At 37.0% G+C, this 21,031-nt stretch overlaps 2 protein-coding genes across 2 annotated transcripts; one reads left to right on the top strand and one right to left on the bottom strand.

Moving 5' to 3' along the window:
* Positions 1-1,607: 1,607 nt before the first annotated feature.
* On the top strand, positions 1,608-12,952 carry LOC117296015. The gene is made up of 8 exons (XM_033778853.1): positions 1,608-1,618; positions 2,164-2,287; positions 3,712-3,840; positions 4,944-4,995; positions 5,527-5,735; positions 10,357-10,609; positions 11,566-11,613; positions 12,197-12,952. Exons 2-8 carry the CDS (start codon positions 2,172-2,174, stop codon positions 12,413-12,415), a joined length of 1,026 nt encoding a protein of 341 aa, XP_033634744.1. The 5' UTR covers positions 1,608-1,618; positions 2,164-2,171; the 3' UTR covers positions 12,416-12,952.
* A 233-nt stretch (positions 12,953-13,185) lies between these two features.
* On the bottom strand, positions 13,186-20,959 carry LOC117295832 (HAUS augmin-like complex subunit 1). Its single transcript, XM_033778602.1, has 8 exons — positions 20,826-20,959; positions 19,398-19,572; positions 18,914-19,046; positions 18,366-18,500; positions 17,852-17,975; positions 15,863-15,928; positions 14,873-14,992; positions 13,186-13,714 (listed from the first exon to the last, which is right to left on the bottom strand). The coding sequence occupies exons 1-8, from the start codon at positions 20,865-20,867 to the stop codon at positions 13,664-13,666; spliced, it is 846 nt and encodes a 281-aa protein (XP_033634493.1). The 5' UTR covers positions 20,868-20,959; the 3' UTR covers positions 13,186-13,663.
* Between the last annotated feature and the right edge of the window lie 72 nt (positions 20,960-21,031).

Here is a 21,031-nt window from a genome sequence, read left to right as displayed (position 1 = left end):
TACATATCAAGGGTCGGTTAAAAACGAAAAATATGATGACAAAACAAAAAGTATATACTTTTTATTTATCTATTAATACATTTTTTATTTTGGAAATTATTATATGTTAAGCCTAAGCTACATTTTCCCACAAAACACCATGCCAGTTAATGGTGTATATTGGAATCATCAGCTCACCATTTCACGAGTTTGGGTGTTTAGTCTTAAGAAAGTAAAACAAATGACAACATTACAACAACGATCTTTAAAACACGTAGAGTCCCTTCCAGTGAAAAGCACACTTACAGTGCAGCTCACGGAGGCATTAAAATACTAATGGGATCATAGTCGGACGAAAATGTGTCAATTTATAGAATTATTTCCATGAAATATTCATTGGATAGTCTCGGGAACGTGTGAAGTCGACGGAGGTATGATAATGAAGTACGTGTACCCGGAGTTTGCAAGCTCCATTCTACACAGCAGATACACCGTATGCCTTGATCAGCTCAGAGAGCCCAAGGGGGCCCCGTGACTCCGTGGGGGCCAGCGTGCCTTGATATCCCGTTAGCTATAGCGCCTCCGTGGTGGGCAGCTAGCAAATCCTAGGGAGGGACAGGACTAGAATATTGACATAACAACGATGGAAAGGATGTCATCTAAATATTCGTATTTGTGCAAAAAAATGACCAACAAAAAAACAGTACAGCTGTTTCCCGGTTGACAGTCTATTAAGCACAGAACCAAAATGGCCGTTCATAATAGTATGGGGGTTTTTTTAAATCGAGGGATCTTTGTTTATGGTTTTGACCCAATCTCCCACTTAAAATTTCGACGTTTAAATATTTAATGGTTCCATATCATAATTCATACATTGGAGAGCAAAGCAATGCCTCAAATGAACCGAAATTAACTTATTTTTTTTTGTTTTGTGCTATAGAAGAGCTGGTATTGTTGTTATTATTATCCCCCCCCCCCAACAAATTTTGCTTCCCCCTGTTATTGTTTTGCCGCTGTTTTAACCATAATAATATGCCTAGGCCTAAATCTATTAACATTATTGGGCTAAATGTTCAATCTCACCAATGATTTTGTGATGGACAATGGACAACAAAATAGCATTGTTTTTCTGGGTTTTATAATGTCCATCTAATCTATCACCTTTTTTTTTTGTTGGTAGTTTTGCCATGGAGGTCGCAAGCTTTGAAGGTATCAGAGTTATCCTGTTTTGTTTGCTTCATAAAACAACATGCCGAAGTGGGCCCCGTTTGATTTTCAACTAAATTATAGACCTAGGCCTACATTTCGACTTTGTCTTGATAAGTTATTGTGAAATTATCATGTATATTTTCGATGGACAAAGCAATTTGAATAAGATTTACTGCAAATCTTAAACATTATTTGCAAACCCCTCTCCGTATGTTGATTTATCACACGCGCGGAGATTCACTATAGAGTGAACAAACTTTTTACAAACAAACTTCTGATAAAGGCAAGCCACCACTTGAGGGCGCTGGTAAAAAAAAAAGTTTGCCCTAAAAAACGAAAGCGAAAAAGAAACCAGACAACTTCAACTCAACGGGTTCAAGAAAACCTTTCGACAGTTCTTCATGTTCTTAAACAAAACCCTCTGAATGGAGTAAGTATAATTTCGTGATCTGCATATTAAAGTGCGTTTTACTTGGTTTGCTTATGTATATTCAAGTCTGTGGGGTTTTTATGCTGCGTTGATTTTTTACTTCTGTAATTAGATGATTATTGTATCGATATTGTTTGTACTTGTACTTTTATAAATAGCATTGCCACGGACGGGTATGTCAAAAATAAAAATAGAAATTGAACAAAAAAGACCTAAAAAGGCTAAATAAATACGGTTCAAAGTCGGGACTTGGAAAGAGCTCATTGTTTGTTTATATGTGTATTATATGGGTGCATATTCTTTGGAATTTCCTTTATAGGTAAAAAAAAAACAGCACCCTTTTTCAAGGAAACAAATCAAGTGTGAAACTTCATTTTCGCAGACTACATTACAAATTTGTTGTTCCTTTGGTATAAATTTATGTACACTACAGTTTTAAAGTTTGTTGAGTTGCTTCCCAATCCCATAGCTCAAGACTTTTCAATGCAGACAACCAGCCTATCTTGAAATATTTATATTTAAAAGGATGATTTGATGCTAAGCAGATAACAGCATGGAACTCTCAAATTGGAAACGCAAGAAATCCACTTCAACTGTCATGGATGCTCCAACCGAAGACTCTTCGTCGAATCGGCCACAACCACAGGAGTTGAGCTTACCATTTATGAGGTAATTAAAGGAATGAAAGCTTGTTCAACAGAGTGTGGGTTCGTTTTCCATTTGTTAATCAATAAAGCATAGAGAGCGCTGCATTTTAAAGACAATTTATTGGCTTTAAAATGTTTGCACACCACGCTGAAAGGAAACCGTTAAAGAGGAAATCCTTGGACAAAATAAAAGCGGAACTATCCCTTTAAGTCTATTCTTTCTAAGCCCTGCATCCTTGGATTATTTGATTTACAAATTTTCTAAAAAGGAATTTAATTTCAGGTCAGCAAATCAGGGGTAAGGGATGGCAAAGCCTGAAGGAAATCAAATTGTATAATAGATAACGTAAACTCTGCTTCAAGAGTGTATGTAGGTCTAGTGCCGAGCAGTGGCCTAAATTAACGTATGTGACTGATACAGATGGCTTCTAGAGCAATGACAAAGCTATACTGCATGAGTAGAAATATTGATCTAAGGCACAGAGGTATAACCAAAGCTGTCAAATCAGACATGAACCTAGCCTTTATTCAATGCGCTTGTACTTGCTCTATGGTAACACCTTCCTTCATAGTTACACCAGTTCCATTCCTGTGCAAACAAAGCTATCGGTCAAAAAGCATTTATCAAATAGGCCTACTTAACATTGTGTAGTATCTTTGCCTTAAATCAGATAAATATCTGTAAATTCTATTTAGTATTGAAGTACACCTACACATTAAGACAAATGTGATAGATTTTCTCTTAGTTGCTTGCTCAACTCATTTTGATTTTGGTCTTGTATAATCAATTCTGGTCTAGTTTTAAAACAAATCAAGCTACACAAGCCCTTTAGTCTTTTACTTGTTTAATTGGCCCATTAAATTCTCATTGACCAGTAATGACTAATGAAAGTCCACAGGGTAGTTTAATAACCCAATTAAGGGCTTTATGCTGTGAGCAATTATTACCTAGAGCACTTAACTTGAAACATGGGACATGAAACCCTCACGAAATTGAATCATGTCCTACATTTAAGCTAACATGTTGGTACAAGTACTTGGTGCCCAAAGAAATAATAGTTTATGCTTTAATTCTCTCATCAAATTATAGCTGAGATTCCCTTTTTTTTTTTTTTTACATGCGTCTCTGATGGGAAGTTGTAAATTGAACATTTCAAGAAGGCGCCTTGGGGTTTGTTACATTTTGTATATCTCATGAATGAATTTACATGATGATTTAGCGCAAGTCGTTGGTAAAACTTTCGTTAGTCGACAATTTGCAGCAACGGTGGTCAAGATTTTCCAAGGGAACCTGGAGGTTGACCTGGATACTCCAATAACTGTTGTCTTTTTACATGAGGTACATTTTGTAAAACTTTACAACCTTGCTATAATTTAACATGGGCCCTTGCTAAAAACGCTCTCGTTTGAAAGGGGGTAAATAAATAAATGTTTGTACATTTACAGGGCGTCTGCTACTGTGAGACGAGAGAGTCCCCACCTGCCACCCGACCTGTCCTCCTCCACACAACCAAACACAAACTTCTTTGATAAGCTTCAAGCTGGCACAAATGAACAGTGGTCATCTAAGCTTGGGTGAGATGTCATTTTTAGTTGTTTTCTTCAAGTCGTGATAAAAGGGTCCCACACATTTATTAAAGGAACTGGTCGAGTTGGTCTTTGAAAAGCGTTTGTAACCGTTTTTGTTATAAAATGCATTTATGGTTAGAAAGATGTTGTAAAAGTAGAATACAATAATCCACACAAACATGCCTCGAAATTGCCCGGTTTTCCTTTTACCTCGTTGACTAACACGGTCGGCCATTTATGGGGGTCAAATTTTACTCCCACAAATGGCCGACCGTGTTAGTTCGTCAAGTAAAAGGACAACCACGCAGTTTTAAGGCAAATTTGTGTGGATAATCGTATTCTAATTTTAAAAACATCTTTCCAATCGTGCATTTTATAACAAACAGTTACAAACGCTTTTCATAGACCAACTCGTCTGATCCAAGGCAACCTGTTCCTTTAAGTCTAGTGCTAATGACTGTGTTCTCACTGGAGCTTAAATTTATAACTTACGTCATGACTTCTGGTGATGCATCTTTGAAAAATCTGTGGTATTTTTCAGAGACCAGTATTGTCTTGGTTTCCCAACATACATAAGGATAACAAAACAAATCTATGAACAATTTTTACTCAATTGGTCATCGAACTTGCTAGAAAACAATGGAAGAAAAAGACATTTATAACATTGTTAGAAACAACATCATTTGAAAAAAACAAATCTGTGAAAATTTGGACTTAATTGGTCATCGAACTTGCTAGAAAAAAATGGAAGAAAAAGATATAAACAAATTAAAAGGTTTCATAGAAGCGAAAGTTAATTCACATATACTCACAGATTAAAAACAACATTACAAATCATGATGGGTTGACGAGGGTTTCAGTAGTTTTGTTTAAAAAAAGTTTGGAAATATTACAGGGTTGTTTTTGCAGTGGCTGTGTCATCAAAGCAGGCCTGTGGCTGTACATGGAGTTATACATTACCCAGTTACTGCACACGAGTGCCACCCTCCATATGAGTTAACAAATACATGTACAGCCTCAGGCTTGATTTGATCGTGATGACCTTTATAGGTGAAATACTTTGATTTTTACCTGAATTTCTTTCTTTTTAAACAATTTTCACCATGCAGTTCTCACTTGTCCTCAAACCCTTCTAGTGTTGTTGATCGCCAAGTTGGATTGGTAAATATTATGTAGATAGTTTACTCACAATAATTAAGATCACCAATCATGTATGCTTGCAAAGACTGCAAAGGGACCGTGCACAACTAGTGTTTTTCAGTTTGTTGACGAATACTAGTAGAGCAAGCTAGTTGAAACCTTGAGACCAATAAAGAACTCAGTGCGCAGCAGTAAAGTTAATAACGAGAAGTCCACTCGATCTACTTAGCGCAAGTAGTAGTCCCTACCAATTTCCCTACTTTCCAACCAAGTAGTAGTAGTAACGAAGCGGGACAGTTCTTTATAGAACTGAGAGATCTCCCCATTCCAGTAAAATCTACTCCACAGGAGAAGAATAAATATCAAGACAAGTCCTCAAAAGGAACATAATCTACCCAGCCATTAGATATACACTGTACTGGTATTACTGCACACCAAATATTGATACCTCACCATGCAATGCCTCAAATCCCATATTTTTTTTTTAAGGTCATGGAAGCTCAAAACATTCAAATTAAATCTGAACATAAGCCTTTTCAATTAAACTCAAAGCTTGCAGGAAATGTGGTTTCCAGAAACCCTAATCCTGGCTCCAAGGAGGGCCAACTGTTTCTCAAGAGGTTGAGGCCGGATCTCCCTGAGCCCAGCAAGTTACACAGCAAGTCCAAGAAATCCAACAAGAGGAGACCGCCTTCACACACAGCTTGGAACATCAGTGAACACATTGCACAACTCAAGCACAAATGCCAGGACTTCAACTTGTAAGTTTGCTTTAAAAGCTACAGACATTTCATTTCATTTATTTGGGTTGTGAAGCTAAGTACTCGTCTGAAATTGAACTTAATCACTTTGCTACCCAAGAACCCAAAGGAGAGAAGACAAGGAAGAAAGTTGCATGTGGTAGGAAACCTTTGAGAAATATTACAGGGAAACACATGCAGTCAGGTAGAGGGACTGACAACCCAATCCACAAAGTGCCCCTGTTGGGATTCGAACTGGGGGTCTTCAAGGTGGAATTTGGGGAAAGATACCACAATGCCGACCCAACCACCCTTTGGTTTTTTGCAGCTCTTTGTACCTAGGGCTCGATTATAACAAAGAGCCAAGATTCATCTAAAATGCGAATCAATCTTAACTGCTTATCAAAGTGTGATCACAATACAAATCACTATGGCAATAATAACAACTCATCCTATGATGAATCTTAGTGCTTTGTGAAATCATGGCCAGGTCTAAATTCAACACAGACCAAGCGACTGGGTGTTGCTTTTTTTCTTAAGTTGAATGTTACATCAGTTTTGTTTCTTTGCAAATCTTTTTCATTTGCGGTTCATTTAAACGTTTTATCCAAAGCTTAAAAATGTACTATTGCTATAAAGAGACATAAAGCAAACATTTTGTGCTCTCCAATCAATTGATTCACCCTGACAAATTGGCTGACATTTCCATAAATGTTATTTCCTCACACATGAATGATGTTCAGACGTGCGTTTAACACAAAGCGACATTTAGGTATAGGCATTTAACAAACTGATGTATGTGATGTGACATTTTAGCAACAAGGGTATACATGGTGGTCACTTAAAGGTCAAACACAGCAGGCAAACTCACATACTTGATATGATTTTACTGCATGAAATTTAAAGGAACATTACAAATTAGTAAGAAACAAAAATCGTGAAGATCACAGATTTATATAAAACTTGCACTTGCTAATGATAATAGTAGAAAACATCCCTTGAAAGATTTCTGTCTGAAATTTTATATTTAATGAGAAACAAATAATCTAATTTCGCGTTCAGAGTTTATCGCTCAGTGAGCGTTTATTCATTAGTTTTTGGCATTGATGCATTGCATAATTTGTAATCGGTTTTTCACTATTCTCTCATGACCCAGATGGCTGTTCGATCTCATACTTCTACAGGTTTCACAGTGTATGAATATGGTGGATTACACAAGTGCTTACAATGCCAGCAACTTTTTTGTGCAAAACCAATTCTGTAATTTCCTTTAAGTGACTATCGAAAGCGTTGTTGCTTTCAAACAAATGTTGCCCTTACAAAAAAGTTCTATACAACTCAGAAAGTTTATAGAGCTCTATATACCTCTACAGAAATCCTGAAAATCTATAAAAAGTAAAGCAAAAATCTGTTGAATAATTATTTGCTATAGCTTTCTACAGAAATCTAGGAGCAACTTCTCTATAGAGAAAGTTCTCTATAGAATTCTGACAAAGATCAAAGCAAATTGTCAGTAGAGAAAATCTTTAATAGAAATCTACAAATTAGAAACTCCATCAAAGATTTATATAAAACTGAGCTCCCATAGGATTTCAACTTAAGCTCTTATAAGATTCTTAAAGATTCTTCAGGTTCAATCAAAGATAACAAATTTCATGACAAATTTTCATGACGCCCCTCAGAGAATTGGCCAATGCACCTCTATACTACATGGCAAAAATTTTGCTGTCGTTGCCAACAAATTCTGTGCTAACGTTGCATGTTTTAATGGCTATAAATAGTATTGTGCATGGGTACCAAGGCCTCAAATTGCAAGGAAATCTCTACTAGTTTTCAGGTCCAAATTCTCTCTGGGTTAGAGAGGTTTCTTTCTTTTCCGCTGAACTTTTCAAAGAGTTTTGGCTCCAAGTACTTATTTATACTGCCAAAGTGTGGTTGAAAATACACTACACAGCAGGACTTATGTTTAGCTGTGGCAGAGCTCAAATGTTAAACTGAACAACAGGAGACAGAGGCTAGTGTTTTTAGCATAGGGTCAGTACACTCAAGACACTAGTCAGGTAGTCTTGTGTTTTTGATAGCGCTTCAGTAACGCTTCTTACGTTCATGTTAGTCCATTGTGTTTGTCTGAGCATGCCTACCACAAACTGTGGCTTTTCTGGCTATGCCCCCATTCAAATTTTTCCTCAATACTGTTCTTTGTTATTGTTATTTTGATTATCCGTTGGAAGGGAAATTAATGTCTTGAAATGAAATGATATGAAATGAAATGAAATTCATTCATATTTTGGGGGATAAAAAGCGACATATTTTTCCATAATCATGGTACTTTCGAATTGAAATGTTTTCTCAAAATGGATTATAAATACTATCCAGAGCTGCTGTACTTCTTACCAGGAACCTGGTAAGAGTTTTTATTGCCATATTTTCAGAATCATTACCAAACAAATGTATACTGACCCTTTAACTATTGAGTAAGCCCATGGTCAATGGTAGCCCTAACCAAGTCAGAATGTTTCTCTGTGATGGCAGAAACCATACAATATTGAATGGCATTCTCTACAGTTGCTGCATCTTGTTTTCTCAATGGATCACCGCTGTCTTGCCCCATGCTGTGATAACCATTAACGTTTCAGAGGTGGAAAGCGTATAGCATTTTTGCATCACCAAAGTCCCCAGAGCACAGGGGAGACTGTTTCAAATCCATTTAAGTAGGAATTTATCATGTTACTTGAACAAACACAAGTCATATGGCAGACGGAAGCTGTTTTTTATAATAGACTCAAATTTAATGATCAAATAATAAAACATATGGGAAACTGACTAGGAAATGTTTAAGATATCATATCCCCAAGAGTCTGTTCACTTTCCAGACCTGGAAATTCCTCCTTGAGAGGGCAAGGCCACTTTTATTTTTGCAAAGGGCACTTCCATGGGGAAATCTGAAAGTCTATGGGTAGCTTCTGAAGGGGCACCAAGGCCAAGACCAGGGCAAAGGAGGCCTCAATGGCTCTGTTTTTTCAAGACCTGCTATTTGGCCAATTGGAAGGGGGCACAGTGACAACTTAAAGACTGCTTGAACGAAAATGTCAAGTCGTAAACTTTACTGAATTTCATTTAAAATGTTTTCAGTGAATAAGTAAATCGAGTCATATTATTATAATTAGATTTGAATTGTGTGATTACCCTTATCCAGCGCTTTCCTGGGAGATTTGCGAAAAGCTCCGTTACGTAATCACTCTCAAAACGTCATAGTTGGGAGCTCCAATTTGTGAAGCCGCTTTGTTGCAGCGAGGAGGTATAACAAGGCAAACTCACACAAATTACGTCAAAGCATTGTCCTTTGACGCACGCCGTCAACGGCAGAAGTCTTTTTAGTTTTTCAAAACCTTTAGGTTGGGGCCTGATGGTTTAATCGATAATTACGAAAAATTCAGAAGTGTACACATATCAAAGTTACATTATTGGTGAACAAGTGCATTATAAGTTAAATTATTCTGCTCAAGTAGCTGTTTAAGTTTGATTACTAAAGGGTAAATCTTTCCCGGTCTAGGTATTTGAAAAACAATTGCTTGTGTGTACTGTTGTTGTGAAATTGTACATAGTTCAATGGGATATATGATTTGTGGCATTGCATGGTGAGGTATCAATATATACTAAACGGTTTGCGGTAACACCATGTGTGTATCTACTTGCCAGTTACAAGTTATAGATTTTATCAGCTATTCAATGATCATCAGTAATTTGCCACTTGGTATTCAGCAAAAGGCTCATTCCAGCTCTAACTTTGCATACTTTTAGAGGGGTCTGTTTTTCCAGAATTTGTTGTTCCAAAATCTACAAGCCTACGTGCAGATCCTCAACTGACAAAATAAAAAGCTGAACCTTAATGAAGATTTGAATTTCAAAGTGTGGCACTAGTGTGCAGGATGGAACATTTCTCTAGACTCATTAGTTGACAAGCGTGTCAGACTACTGGGGGAGAATGTTAACTAAAGCACAGCTGTTGTATCTGGCATTTAGCCTTTGGAACAGTGCTGAGGGGAAAACACACACATTTAAAGGGAAGGTATGAGTTTCGTTTCGGTTATCACTCTAAAAAATAGTGGCAATCAAAACTTTTGGTAAAAAGCCTACAGGAGCTTCTGATAGTAAAAAAGCATTTTGAGAAACATTTCACTTTGAAGTAACGTGGTTTAGGAAAAAAGATGTCGGGTTTTATGTCCCAACCTTTGAATTTGGGATGCACTACCTCATAGTAGCTTGTTTCAATCCTTAGTTGTAGATATATACCATAAACTTAAACTATAAAAATTTAATTTCGAAAGGTGGTCCTGTTTTTGAGTTATTTCTGAAAATCCTGAGCAAATTATGCTCACGCAGGAAAAAGAAAACATAATTGGAAAACACAATTGAAAAGCGTATCTGACAGTAACATTTTTCATATATTTACACTCAAATTTTGAGGGATAAAAACTTGTCTCCATAACCACATGCATGCTTTATGCAATCGCAAGCTGCTGTACTTCTTATCAAGTAAAATTGTTTTGCCATTTTAAAGAGTGTTTACCAAGTGTACTTCCCTTTTAGGGGTTAATAATAAAAACTAATTTAGTCATCTTTTCTTTCATTTTTTTTACAGAGGAGTAAAAACTCGCATAGACATCCGAGGGAGACATAAACCAGAGGAGACGGTGGCAACAGTAAGGAGAAAAAGACCAGAGGCTACTGCCCATACTGATATACCTAAACGGGTTCCACCACCACCCCAGTATGGGTTGCCTCCTGGGATACCTAGTGTTCAAAGGGCGTACCCTTATGAGGATGCAGACAATGAATCTGAATCGTGGAGCTGGAAGCCGGAGAAGATCTTTCAAAACACCGACGATGAAAAGGTACAAGAGGGAAAGACTTGACACAAATTATTTTTTAAGATGTCAATTAGAGAAACATACCATGCGTTTAAATCTAGAGTTTGAGCCCAAGTTCAGGGCCAAATATCCTAGAGCTGCTCTAGAGGGAAGGTATACCTTTGGTTATTACTCCCTAAAATAGTTGTCCACAAAAACTTACTTGGTAAGAATTACTACAGCTGTTGATAAATACCATTTTGAAAAGAAAAAATTCCACTCTGAAAACAATTCCCTTGTATGTGAGAGAGCGATTCGATGACATTTGAATCTGAGAAACATTGCTGCTTGTTACCTCAGACTGGATCCTGCTCAAACTGTTAAAGACAACGGACACTATTGGTAATCATCAAAAGACCATTATTTTCACTTGGTGTATCTCAACATATATATGCACAAACGAACAAACCTCAGAAAATTTGAGCTCAATTGGTCGTCAAAGTTGCGAGATAGTAATGAAAGAAAAACACCCTTGTCAAACGAAGTTGTGTGCTTTCAGATGCTTGATTTCGAGACCTCAAAACCTAATTCTGAGGTCTTAAAATCAAATTCGTGGAAAATTACATTACTTCAGAGGGAGCCATTTCTCCCAATGTTTTATACTACCAACAGCTCCCCATTACAAGTTACCAATTAAGGTTTTATGCTAATAAGTATTTTGAATAATTACCAATAGTGTCCACTGCCTTTAAGCTTTATTTTTTGCTTTCTATTGGGTCTTCACAGCTCTATGAAATCAGTGAAATTACTGCTCTGTGAAATTACTGTGACCGTTGCTCTCAACAAGTTCACATTGCGTAGCTGAATAGTTCACATTTTACTTTGTGACTTTTATTGTATTTTTTATTTATTTTTTGCATAAAATAAGCATTTCATGTATGAGAAACAATCTACGACACTACCTTTAACTCTTAAATAATGTATTTATTCTTTATCCCTAGATTCCACAGTATTTACTGCCTCCCAGTAAACCAACACTGCATCACCAGATATCCTTTTTATCGCTCCTTTTTTAACCTGACTACTTACGTTCGCTGATATACACTGCACTTTGTGTGCGTTGTGTTCTCCTTTAGCAATTGAGAAATGTCAAGCCATTACAATAAAATTGCATTTTATCTCACAGCTAATTGTGGTTGGTAATGGCTGTTTTTTAAGATACTCTCATATATTATAAATGGGCAGACAATTTTATCCAGCATTTTTTTTCTTGATATAACATTAATACTGGGCACAGTTTGAGCATACTGAATACAGATTATGTGGAGCACTTTGCTGTGCTAACACAAGGGAAAACCTAAACTGTTTTTATCAGTTTTGTTAGATTATAGTTACGTTTAGATCAACAAAATCAACTATTTTCATTGAATGTTTTCTCCATTGGGAAAAATCTTCTTTTGACATGCATATATAATTTTATTTTCAGTGAAGAACAAACCTTCATTTTCCTGGCCTGTGTTTATAAAATCATGCCTGAATCTAATGGATGCATTCCAAACATAAAGGCATTGTGCTAACGACACAAAGCATCTTGTTTATAATTGCCCTTGACCAGAATTTTCTCTCCACCACGTTCCATTGAGTGAGACAACGTCGTCATCCTCCAAAAGCTTTGCCGGTGAAGACGTCGCCATGGCAACATCAAATTGGACAGTGACTGAACTCTCGTACCATCAATCCCACTGGAATCAGTTCTTGACTTCCGAAGAAACCGACGTTTACGTCAGTCAGCTCAATGTGTCGGGAAGGTTGCCCAAAGAACCAACACAGACCCAGTTGTTAGAGGAGTGAGAGACTAACAAATAGCAGCAGGACGGTTATTTTAATAACTACATGTAAGTACTCTCACAAAATCTAGGCTGCTTTTGTATAATAAAAAGCAAGACCTAGTTCCCAAAGAACAAAAATCTACATAGGAAAGTAGATATAGACATAGTGTTACCGCCAACCGAATATCTATCTATAGATATTATCAATATTAAAATGTTTCATAAAATAGCATTAACTGCTTATTTAGCTCATAAAAATTACACATACATGTAATGAACCTAAGCACATGTTTTTCTGCATATCCACACACACCAACATCTGTGTCACAATCAAACTGTTGACACTCCTTTGACAAATGTTGTTCTTCCACATTTGGGTCAACATTTTTTATGCAGCATCAAAATTTATACACACACAATCAATTCATTTCTAACTCGGCAAAGAATTTTATGAGTTACATAATTTTAGAGAGGCATATTGTGTAGTTGTTTTAAATAATCAAATGCAATGTGCAATCATTGTTAACTAACAAAAGTAATACAACACAACAAACAAAGATGCCGAGTCAACAAGTATTATTGGTAATTTTATTTTTTGTTATTCTTTATTACAAAAATGTAAAATTTGATTTATTTTTCTGCTGTGTACAGCGGGCTGTTTTTAACATTTGAAACTAAAATAATTGTACAAAGTAAACACAACATCAAATGTAACTAACCTTTTCTGGTTATTTATTTACAAAATGTACATGTTTTACACTTTACAGAAATGTTTCTTCAGAAACATGTATATAAAATTCAAAATTAAATTTTCTGAAAACTTGACAAACAAAAATGTCTAGTGTGCTGAAACAAAAAAGTGAACATATAAACTGTGACTTTTTTGTTCATCTCTCTTCAAAAAATCGTTAACTTATTCTAGGTAGTTTTAAAGGCACTTTAAATTATTAAAGAGAGTTGATTGGTTCTAAAAAGATCTGGGGGTTAGGTTTTGTGTTGTTAGGTTTCTTCAAAGCTTAGCTATTACGCCAAAGATTCAGGTTTAAATGTTTTATATAAACAGTTAACTTTATGAAAACAATCAAACCACAACTGTGCCACAGCTCGTATTAAATAAAGTTCTGAACAGGACTTATGTACTATTTGAGAGTATCAAATGGAAAGGCCTGAGCTGAGTTTCTCATTAAATTAATTTGAACAAACGCCCAACAATGCAGACAGTTGACCTAACTTCCAGGAATACATTACAGGTTTACGCTGCAACTAATATTTACATACGCATCAGATCAATGTTTCTTGACAATTCAGCCTCCATTCTTCCCTGCAATAGGCGAACACAATAACAGCGTTACAAAGCAAACAAGAAAAGAACAAAAACTCAATGATTGAAAAACATAATGACTATATATAATAAACCACTAAAGGGTACATACAAAATGAAAAGTATGCATTCAGAATGAAGCATTGTGGTTGCATAATTGAACGTTGATTTGTAAATTTTCTCTAATTAGTCCTTCACTGTTCACAAACAAAAGACAATGCAATGAAGCCCTTAATAGAATGGCAGCAGACATCAAACTCATTCACACTAAGTATGTCTGCTGCCACCTAGTGTCAAGAAAATACTCTAAAGCTGGTAAAATCTTATTATGCAACGACATTTTCTGTGCGTAACCAAAAACATAATTATTTAATGAAAATACTGAATGGAGTGTTTCTTTAATGACGGGCCTTGAATTCCACTAATACAAATACATACAACACATTAAAGGCTCTAGATAATGCCTCAACCCCCACAACCATACACCTCCCCCCTCCCCCCTCTAACCGGCCACACACTCCACTTGATCTGTTTATTCCATTGAAAATTGCTGCAGCTCTTTTCAATGAGACTAACTGAGACTACAAGCACCCCTTTGTCTGTTCTCAGCCCATAGACATTGCACCACTTGTAATATCCAGCCTAATGCAATACATGTACATATACTGCTATCAGGTGGAAATATTAAATATTATATGAAAATGTCTAATTGCTTTTTATTTTAATCAGGGAGAAAATGACCACACAGTGAGCAGAGATGTCAAGTACATGCCATATAAAATCAAAGTATTTATTTTTAAAGCTTAAATCAGCTCATCTGAAACTGGAAAATGTTTTCTTTTAGCAAATTTTGATCAGAATATTTGTTGGTGTGTGAAAACTGTAGCATTTGACTTTTGCTGAAGATGCAAACAAAAACAATATGATACTTGTACTTCCAAAGTGTCTCTGGTTATAATTTTTTGTTTTTGTTTTTTTAAGTGTGATAAAATTCTCATCACTGATGAAGTTACTAAATCTGATAATATGCAAAGTGAGTTAAATTGTTCAAACCATGAATTGTTCAGACATCAATTTCCGGCAACCAATAACTTAAGTAAATGAGCGATTATAAAGTGATGTAAATAAATGATTACAAATATTAATGAGGGAACTTACCAGTTCTCGTTTGGCTTCTTCAATCTTGACTCTAGCTAATGAGACATCAGGTGGTAGGTTGTGATAACTGTCGAGCTTAGATTTGAGTGGCGCTAACTCTGTGTTTAAAGCAGCTAGCTCCTGGGGGACAAAATAACAAAACAAACATAATAGTACTTAGTCACACCTGAGGGTGTCTAAAAGTGCAGTTTGTGTTGTCTTCAGGGTATGCAGAGCTATGTTTGATAATACACATTTATTTACATTGCACCATGTATGGTATTGGTTTACACGGTGCTGTGGTGTAATCTGCAGCAAAATACATCACAGCTTGAAAAATGTATATCTTTTTACTTTCTCTCTGCAATAGCACTTACATGTAAAATATTATTGAAGTCTTACATAGCGCATGTATCTACCAAACAAGGTACTCAAAGCACTGAGTATATACAACTTTCAGAAAGATATGTTATTGCAGTGATGAAGTTTGAGACCCATTTAGTTGCACCTTATAAGGGTTTACACCTTTGACCAATATGAACATGAGAAGAACGAAATAAAATACAACTGTACACCGCTTCCTTTATTTTATTATATCTCTGAACTACATCAAGTTTACACTCCAAGGAATCTTCAATCAAGTTCCATGCTTCTCCTCATTGAACCCAAGTCAGGACACTCCTGGGATGACAGGTATTTTTCTTCAGCTGCGCCACGCATCTGGAACTCTCAACCACTTAATCTTAGATCTTGCCATTGTACCACAAAATTCAAATTTATTCTTAAATTTATGCTATGTCACAGGTTTTCAAGGAGAAATTTTGTAATGTCTGTTTTCTTTTGGGTTTTTTTTTGTGGTTTGGCTGCACCTTGAACACCCAGTGGTCTGAATATTAAAAGTTGTTATTAATATTTTTATTGCTGTTTTTATATTTTTATGCAAAGTTCTAAGAATTTTCAAAGTCCTCAAATGTCAGGCTGACCTCCCTTTACAAAAATTCATACACTTACCTCAGACAACTTGACGAGGCTCTGGTGGTACAGCGACGGCTCTACGCTACTCTGGTCCAACTGAGCCTGAACAACAAAACCAAATTTAATATTCTAAATTAATTTGGGCCACACACCACCTGAGGGGCCATTCATCATTCTTCTGCTGTTTGTGTATTTATGGACGAGCAAGCTTGCAGGGCATGTTTGTGGTAAATTGTATTTTCTATGAAAAGACACATGGCCGGGAACACTTGGCCAGGATATACGTGCGAACTGTATGTATGTTGAGGAAGCGCATAATACAAATGTATCACAAAAAGAAAATATTTTTAAAAAGAAATTACTTTTAGTCCAATGGGAAAAAGTGTATGACTCTTAATGATTGCAAATATACCAGTGTATCCTGTAGAATCACTGCAAAAGGTGCTCAAATTAATAGAAAATCAAACCAGTTTTGTACACGATTTCGTCAAGGCCAGCTTGTACATTGCAAAGGCACCGATGTTTACCTACATGCAAGGCCAGCTTGTACATTGCAAAGGCACCGATGTTTACCTACATGTAAGGCCAGCTTGTACATTGCAAAGGCACCGATGTTTACCTACATGTAAGGCCTGTGGATCAATTTCAAAGCACTTTAGAGCAATGAATGTTATTCACTGGTTTGTATTGAAACATTCTGCAGACCATCGTCATTTGATTAGGGCACCCTCAGCAAGAGGTCAAAACAAGATTGCTCATTGGCCCATCATGTGCGTGGCGTATACTTAGCTGTATGTTTTTATCATTTCATTATCAGTTGGACTTGTGAAATACATGTAGTCAGTGTGATGTCATCAATGCATTGGGTCAATTTATAATACATGAGGTTTGCTGTATTCTTTTGTAATAGTTTGAAACTTTCTAAATGAACTAAGAGACAATATTATTTTTGTTATATTATTGTATGTGAGCATGTCTACCCATAGACTGGTCCCCAGTCCTTACCAACAAGGATAAAGGCAGGGACAGGTCTTACAGGCCTAACGATATCAGTGGAGCAACTTGCAGTGATGCAAACTTTCATCTTCTGCGTGACCTAGTTTGTCAGCAACATACACCACCAGTTAACTGTACTTTCCATCATCTGCTGCTGCGTGTGCATGATGTTTGTGTAATTGATGTCAAGTGTAATTTGTGTACACATCCGTGTGAATGGATTTCGAGGTCAAAGGTACATCTGGCAGGATTCTGCCAGATACTCAAGGCTGGTACATGTATAACTAGCGTTATTCCATAGAGCTATATATAAGAACTAGAGGGCACACTGGCGTATATATGCGCCCCGCCATGCGCGCAGGCGGCCATTTTCTAAGTTGAACAAATAGGCATTGCTTAGGGTGTGTTTGTGCAGCCATTTTGTAAGTTGACAAAACAGAATCGCGTCAGCGTTCAATAAACACAAACTCCAACGTGTACTTCATATTCAACGTGCGTACAGAAATGCGCACGCATGTCTCCTTGCGGTCCGTGGCGTTTGTGCAAGAAGCATCACCAGTGCGCCCTCTAGTTCTTATATATAACTCTATGCGTTATTCACTGTCCTCAAATTTCATTTTGTTGTTCCCACCAGTGATTAAGTTAAAGGTGAACCCACTTCTAATGTTCTTGATGGTTATGAAGGAGAGTAATTCAAAAAGATTTATTCTTTAATTTTCAGCACAAAATTTAGCCAACAAACAACGGTGGCAACTGCATACATGTATTTACTAGGACAATTTAACGGTGGGAGGAAGGCTTGTAAGTTGGGACAATTATTTTGCCCTATGATTTCATACAAATAAAAAAACTAACTAATAAGACCTTTGGCGAGACTTGTGTAAGACTTGGGCAAGACCTTGCACAACACTTGTGCAAGACCTTAAAAAAGACTTGGGGAAAAGACTTGTGTAAGACCTTGTGCAAGACCTTGAGAAAGGCCTTGGGCAAGACTTTGATTCAACACAAAGCTGAGGTTTTAACAATTACCTGCAACTGATGAAGTTGTGATGTATACTCTCTAGCCTTGCTGTTCAACACTCCAGCCTGCTGTCCCTTCTTCTCTAACTCTGGCCCTTGGTACTCAGCTTGGTCCTCTAGAGCTTGCAAAGCCCTGCACAAACAGAATCAAAAGATAATGTCATCGTCAACAAGTAAAATATGTTGTGAACTTAACTCTTCAGTTAAATGCTAATCATCACATCCCATTGTTTGGCATCATCAGGCTGGCTCTTTCCCTGCCTTACATCTCTTTGGACCCAACTTTGCTTCCCAGGAACAACCCCAACTCCAAACAATTCCCTGCTTCCCTTTCAGTGGGGTATGAAATGATGTGACTCAGGCCTTGCCCAAATGACTTTAAATTTGCTTCCCTTTCAGGGGGGTATGAACTGAAACAGCAACAGTTGTAGTCATAGCTGTAGCCACCAATTTTGATACAGGCTTAATCATGAATCCTCTATCAACAGTTTTCCATTTGGAATCCTCCAAAAAATCAACCTACTTTTTTAGAGTGTTACATTTGATGAGAGCAGCCTTGGTTTTTGTGAAGAGCTGTTCACTCAGTCTCTTCTCCTTTTGTCTTGCCTCATCTGTTTCCATGGCAACTCGTGACATCTCCATTGTTGCTAAGAGATAGCTAGATGATGAAATTGATAATAAAAAGATTGCCATCAATAGTTGATAAAATTCAGTTCAACTTCACCTTAATATCCCCGATGGGAAATTAATTTTGGCCTTTACAAAAATGACAATAAATTAACTTTTACAAAATATTAAGAACAACAAAACTTCTGTATAGGCTATAACAGTATAAAAGCTGAAAGTACATAGAAGATTGCTATTCCAAAACATGGCCCTCAGTCCCCCTTACACCGTGTGTAGCAAAATGGTTACCACTCAAATGATTGTCGTGTCTGCACTCTAAAGAGACTGGTTCCCTAACAAAATTGCCCTTTGCATAATGAAAAGGGCCTTGCCCTCTCAAGATGCAATTCCAAGGTTTAAAAAAAAAAAAATATTAAATGGGCGGAGAATAACTTTATGACAAACCTGCTGGTGGATGCATCCTTGATACCGAGTGTTTGTGCCACACTCGCCAATGTCCTGAGACTGACGTTACCTGACTGTGACAGACTGGTTGCCGACAGACCAACCGATTGTAGAATCCCAGCAAGACGTACAGCTGAGGAGATATAAACAGAACTAGATTAATCAAGTGACAATGGTTTAGCAGAGAATGATTTGGTCTAGAGATTTTGAGGGGGAATCCACAAGACCCGGTAACTCCAAGAACAGTCTGCTTTGATCACAACCATAATGAAGGGGGGCTAAACATAAATTGGGTGTAATTTAAATATAAAACAATCTCAAAATCCACAAATAAACACCTTTATTCAAAGATTCCTTTTACCAAAGAATAACTTTGGAGATCACTCTTGACTAATAAACATTTACCAGAAGCTCAAAATGTTCAAACGCAAGTCTATATGCTGTAACCAAGTTAGTATAATGAGGCCATGAATAGTTTGAATACCTTCAGCATGATATTCTTCAGTCTTCTGCTGACAATCTTCCATCACAATCTGAGCTTCTTGATCTCGTTCTTGATTCTTGACCATCAGACCATGGAGGATCTCCATTGTCCGTTTGTTGATCTCATACTGAGGGATGGGGGCCCCTGCAAAGGCACGCTCTAACCAAGCCCTCACCTGCCCAAATTAAAGAAATATCAACAATGCTACTCAATGCCAAGTGAAATCATGTCAGAAATAGAGGGATGTAGGAAATGGAAGTGATGTCCCACAGGTTTATCCAGCTTTCTCAATGCCCAGTGAAATCATGTCAGAAATAGAGGGATGTAGGAAATGGAAGTGATGTCCCACAGGTTTATCCAGCTTTCGTTTGTGAAGCCAAGGACTTTTAGAAAAGCCAACTTAAAACACTTAATCACTGTTCTTGCCAAGAACCCAATGGAGAAGAGACAAGGAAGGATGTTTCAGTGTTAGATGTTAGAGAGAAAAATCCAATCCAAAAAAATAAAGTTACAAAAAAAACGTTAAATTCTCGCCGTTCTCATGGTTATTCAGAATCCTCACCTATTGGTTATTGTGAACAAGTGTTGCGCATTGCAAACCAGTTTAGTCTAGCCAACATGCAAGACATGCTGGAAAACAATTACATTTACAATAGTATGTTAGGCGCAACGCAGGTCCAAGGTAACCAACGACTAATATTTTTGAATCATTGGTATTGTGGACCAGCATTGCGCGCAACAATACATACAATTTTATTTGTTGGTATTCCTGCCACCAGGCCACAGGCAGTGCATAGGCCATGAACGAGAAGGGGTAAGAAGTTTTGAATAGGATTTTGTACACGATGACATGTAGCTCCATGACTGTGCCAATGTTTTCTGTATCCTAAAACATGCAATGCAACGCAGGTCCAAATTTTGAACCTGGAAAATTTGTGACTGTTTCGCTCCGGGATCTGGTAATTTTTTTTCGAAATATTTTCTCAATGGTGTACTGGTGTTAGGAAAGGATTCAATAAATCATTAGACATTGAAATTAAATTGATTGAGGATTGTGTTCCTACCCTAGCTAGAATTTGTGTCATGATTTTCGAAAGTGGTAAAAAATGGAGCAAATTTTTACTAGCTGTCGAAATTGTACGTGTTGGACCAGATTGCCGGTTGCCGTTCGAGCTTGGGTCGTAACCCTCCGGCTTCGCCGTCGGCAGGAGGGCTACGATATCGCAACTAACCCGCTCGGCTACTACAAAGGGTCTACTTCATTAACAACTGCAACACTCTCCTCTGTCAAACTCAAAGTAAACAACTGTCCAGTTTTATAATTATTATGATGACTCGTAATAATTATCAATTCATGCCTATTTTATTTATATTATTAATATTATTTTTTATAGTGCCGTTAAATAAACACTTTTCAGTAAATCCTACCTCCCTATGCTTTTCAGAAACACTTTCAGCACCACCAGACATCTTGTTTCTCTCTGAAACACATGGGAATATCAGTAACAAACAACGCAAAATGATTGAAACTTGCACTCTGCTTTTTCTGCTGAATGCATGAAAGACCATCTCTTTGCTAATTTTGTATGGCGCCCTCTTGTGACATTCAAAAATCCCGCCAGTGGATAAATAAT

Source organism: Asterias rubens, chromosome 10 (assembly GCF_902459465.1).
Source record: "Asterias rubens chromosome 10, eAstRub1.3, whole genome shotgun sequence".
NCBI lineage: Eukaryota > Metazoa > Echinodermata > Asteroidea > Forcipulatida > Asteriidae > Asterias > Asterias rubens.
The sequence above is the reverse complement of the archived record's forward strand: the minus strand, read 5'-3'. Positions and strand labels throughout refer to the sequence as shown.

What these genes read in the sequence shown, in the direction of transcription:
- LOC117296015 (XM_033778853.1), top strand. Translation starts at nt 2,172, where the DNA reads ATGGAACTCTCAAATTGGAAACGCAAGAAATCCACTTCAACTGTCATG. An exon ending in TTGAGCTTACCATTTATGAG is followed by an intron (nt 2,288 to 3,711) that starts GTAATTAAAGGA and finishes GTACATTTACAG; the next exon opens with GGCGTCTGCTACTGTGAGAC. An exon ending in CAGTGGTCATCTAAGCTTGG is followed by an intron (nt 3,841 to 4,943) that starts GTGAGATGTCAT and finishes TTCACCATGCAG; the next exon opens with TTCTCACTTGTCCTCAAACC.
- LOC117295832 (XM_033778602.1), bottom strand. Translation starts at nt 20,867, where the DNA reads ATGTCTGGTGGTGCTGAAAGTGTTTCTGAAAAGCATAGGGAG. An exon ending in AAGGATGCATCCACCAGCAG is followed by an intron (nt 18,501 to 18,913) that starts GTTTGTCATAAA and finishes TTCATCATCTAG; the next exon opens with CTATCTCTTAGCAACAATGG. An exon ending in AAGAAGCCAAACGAGAACTG is followed by an intron (nt 13,715 to 14,872) that starts GTAAGTTCCCTC and finishes CGCCTATTGCAG; the next exon opens with GGAAGAATGGAGGCTGAATT.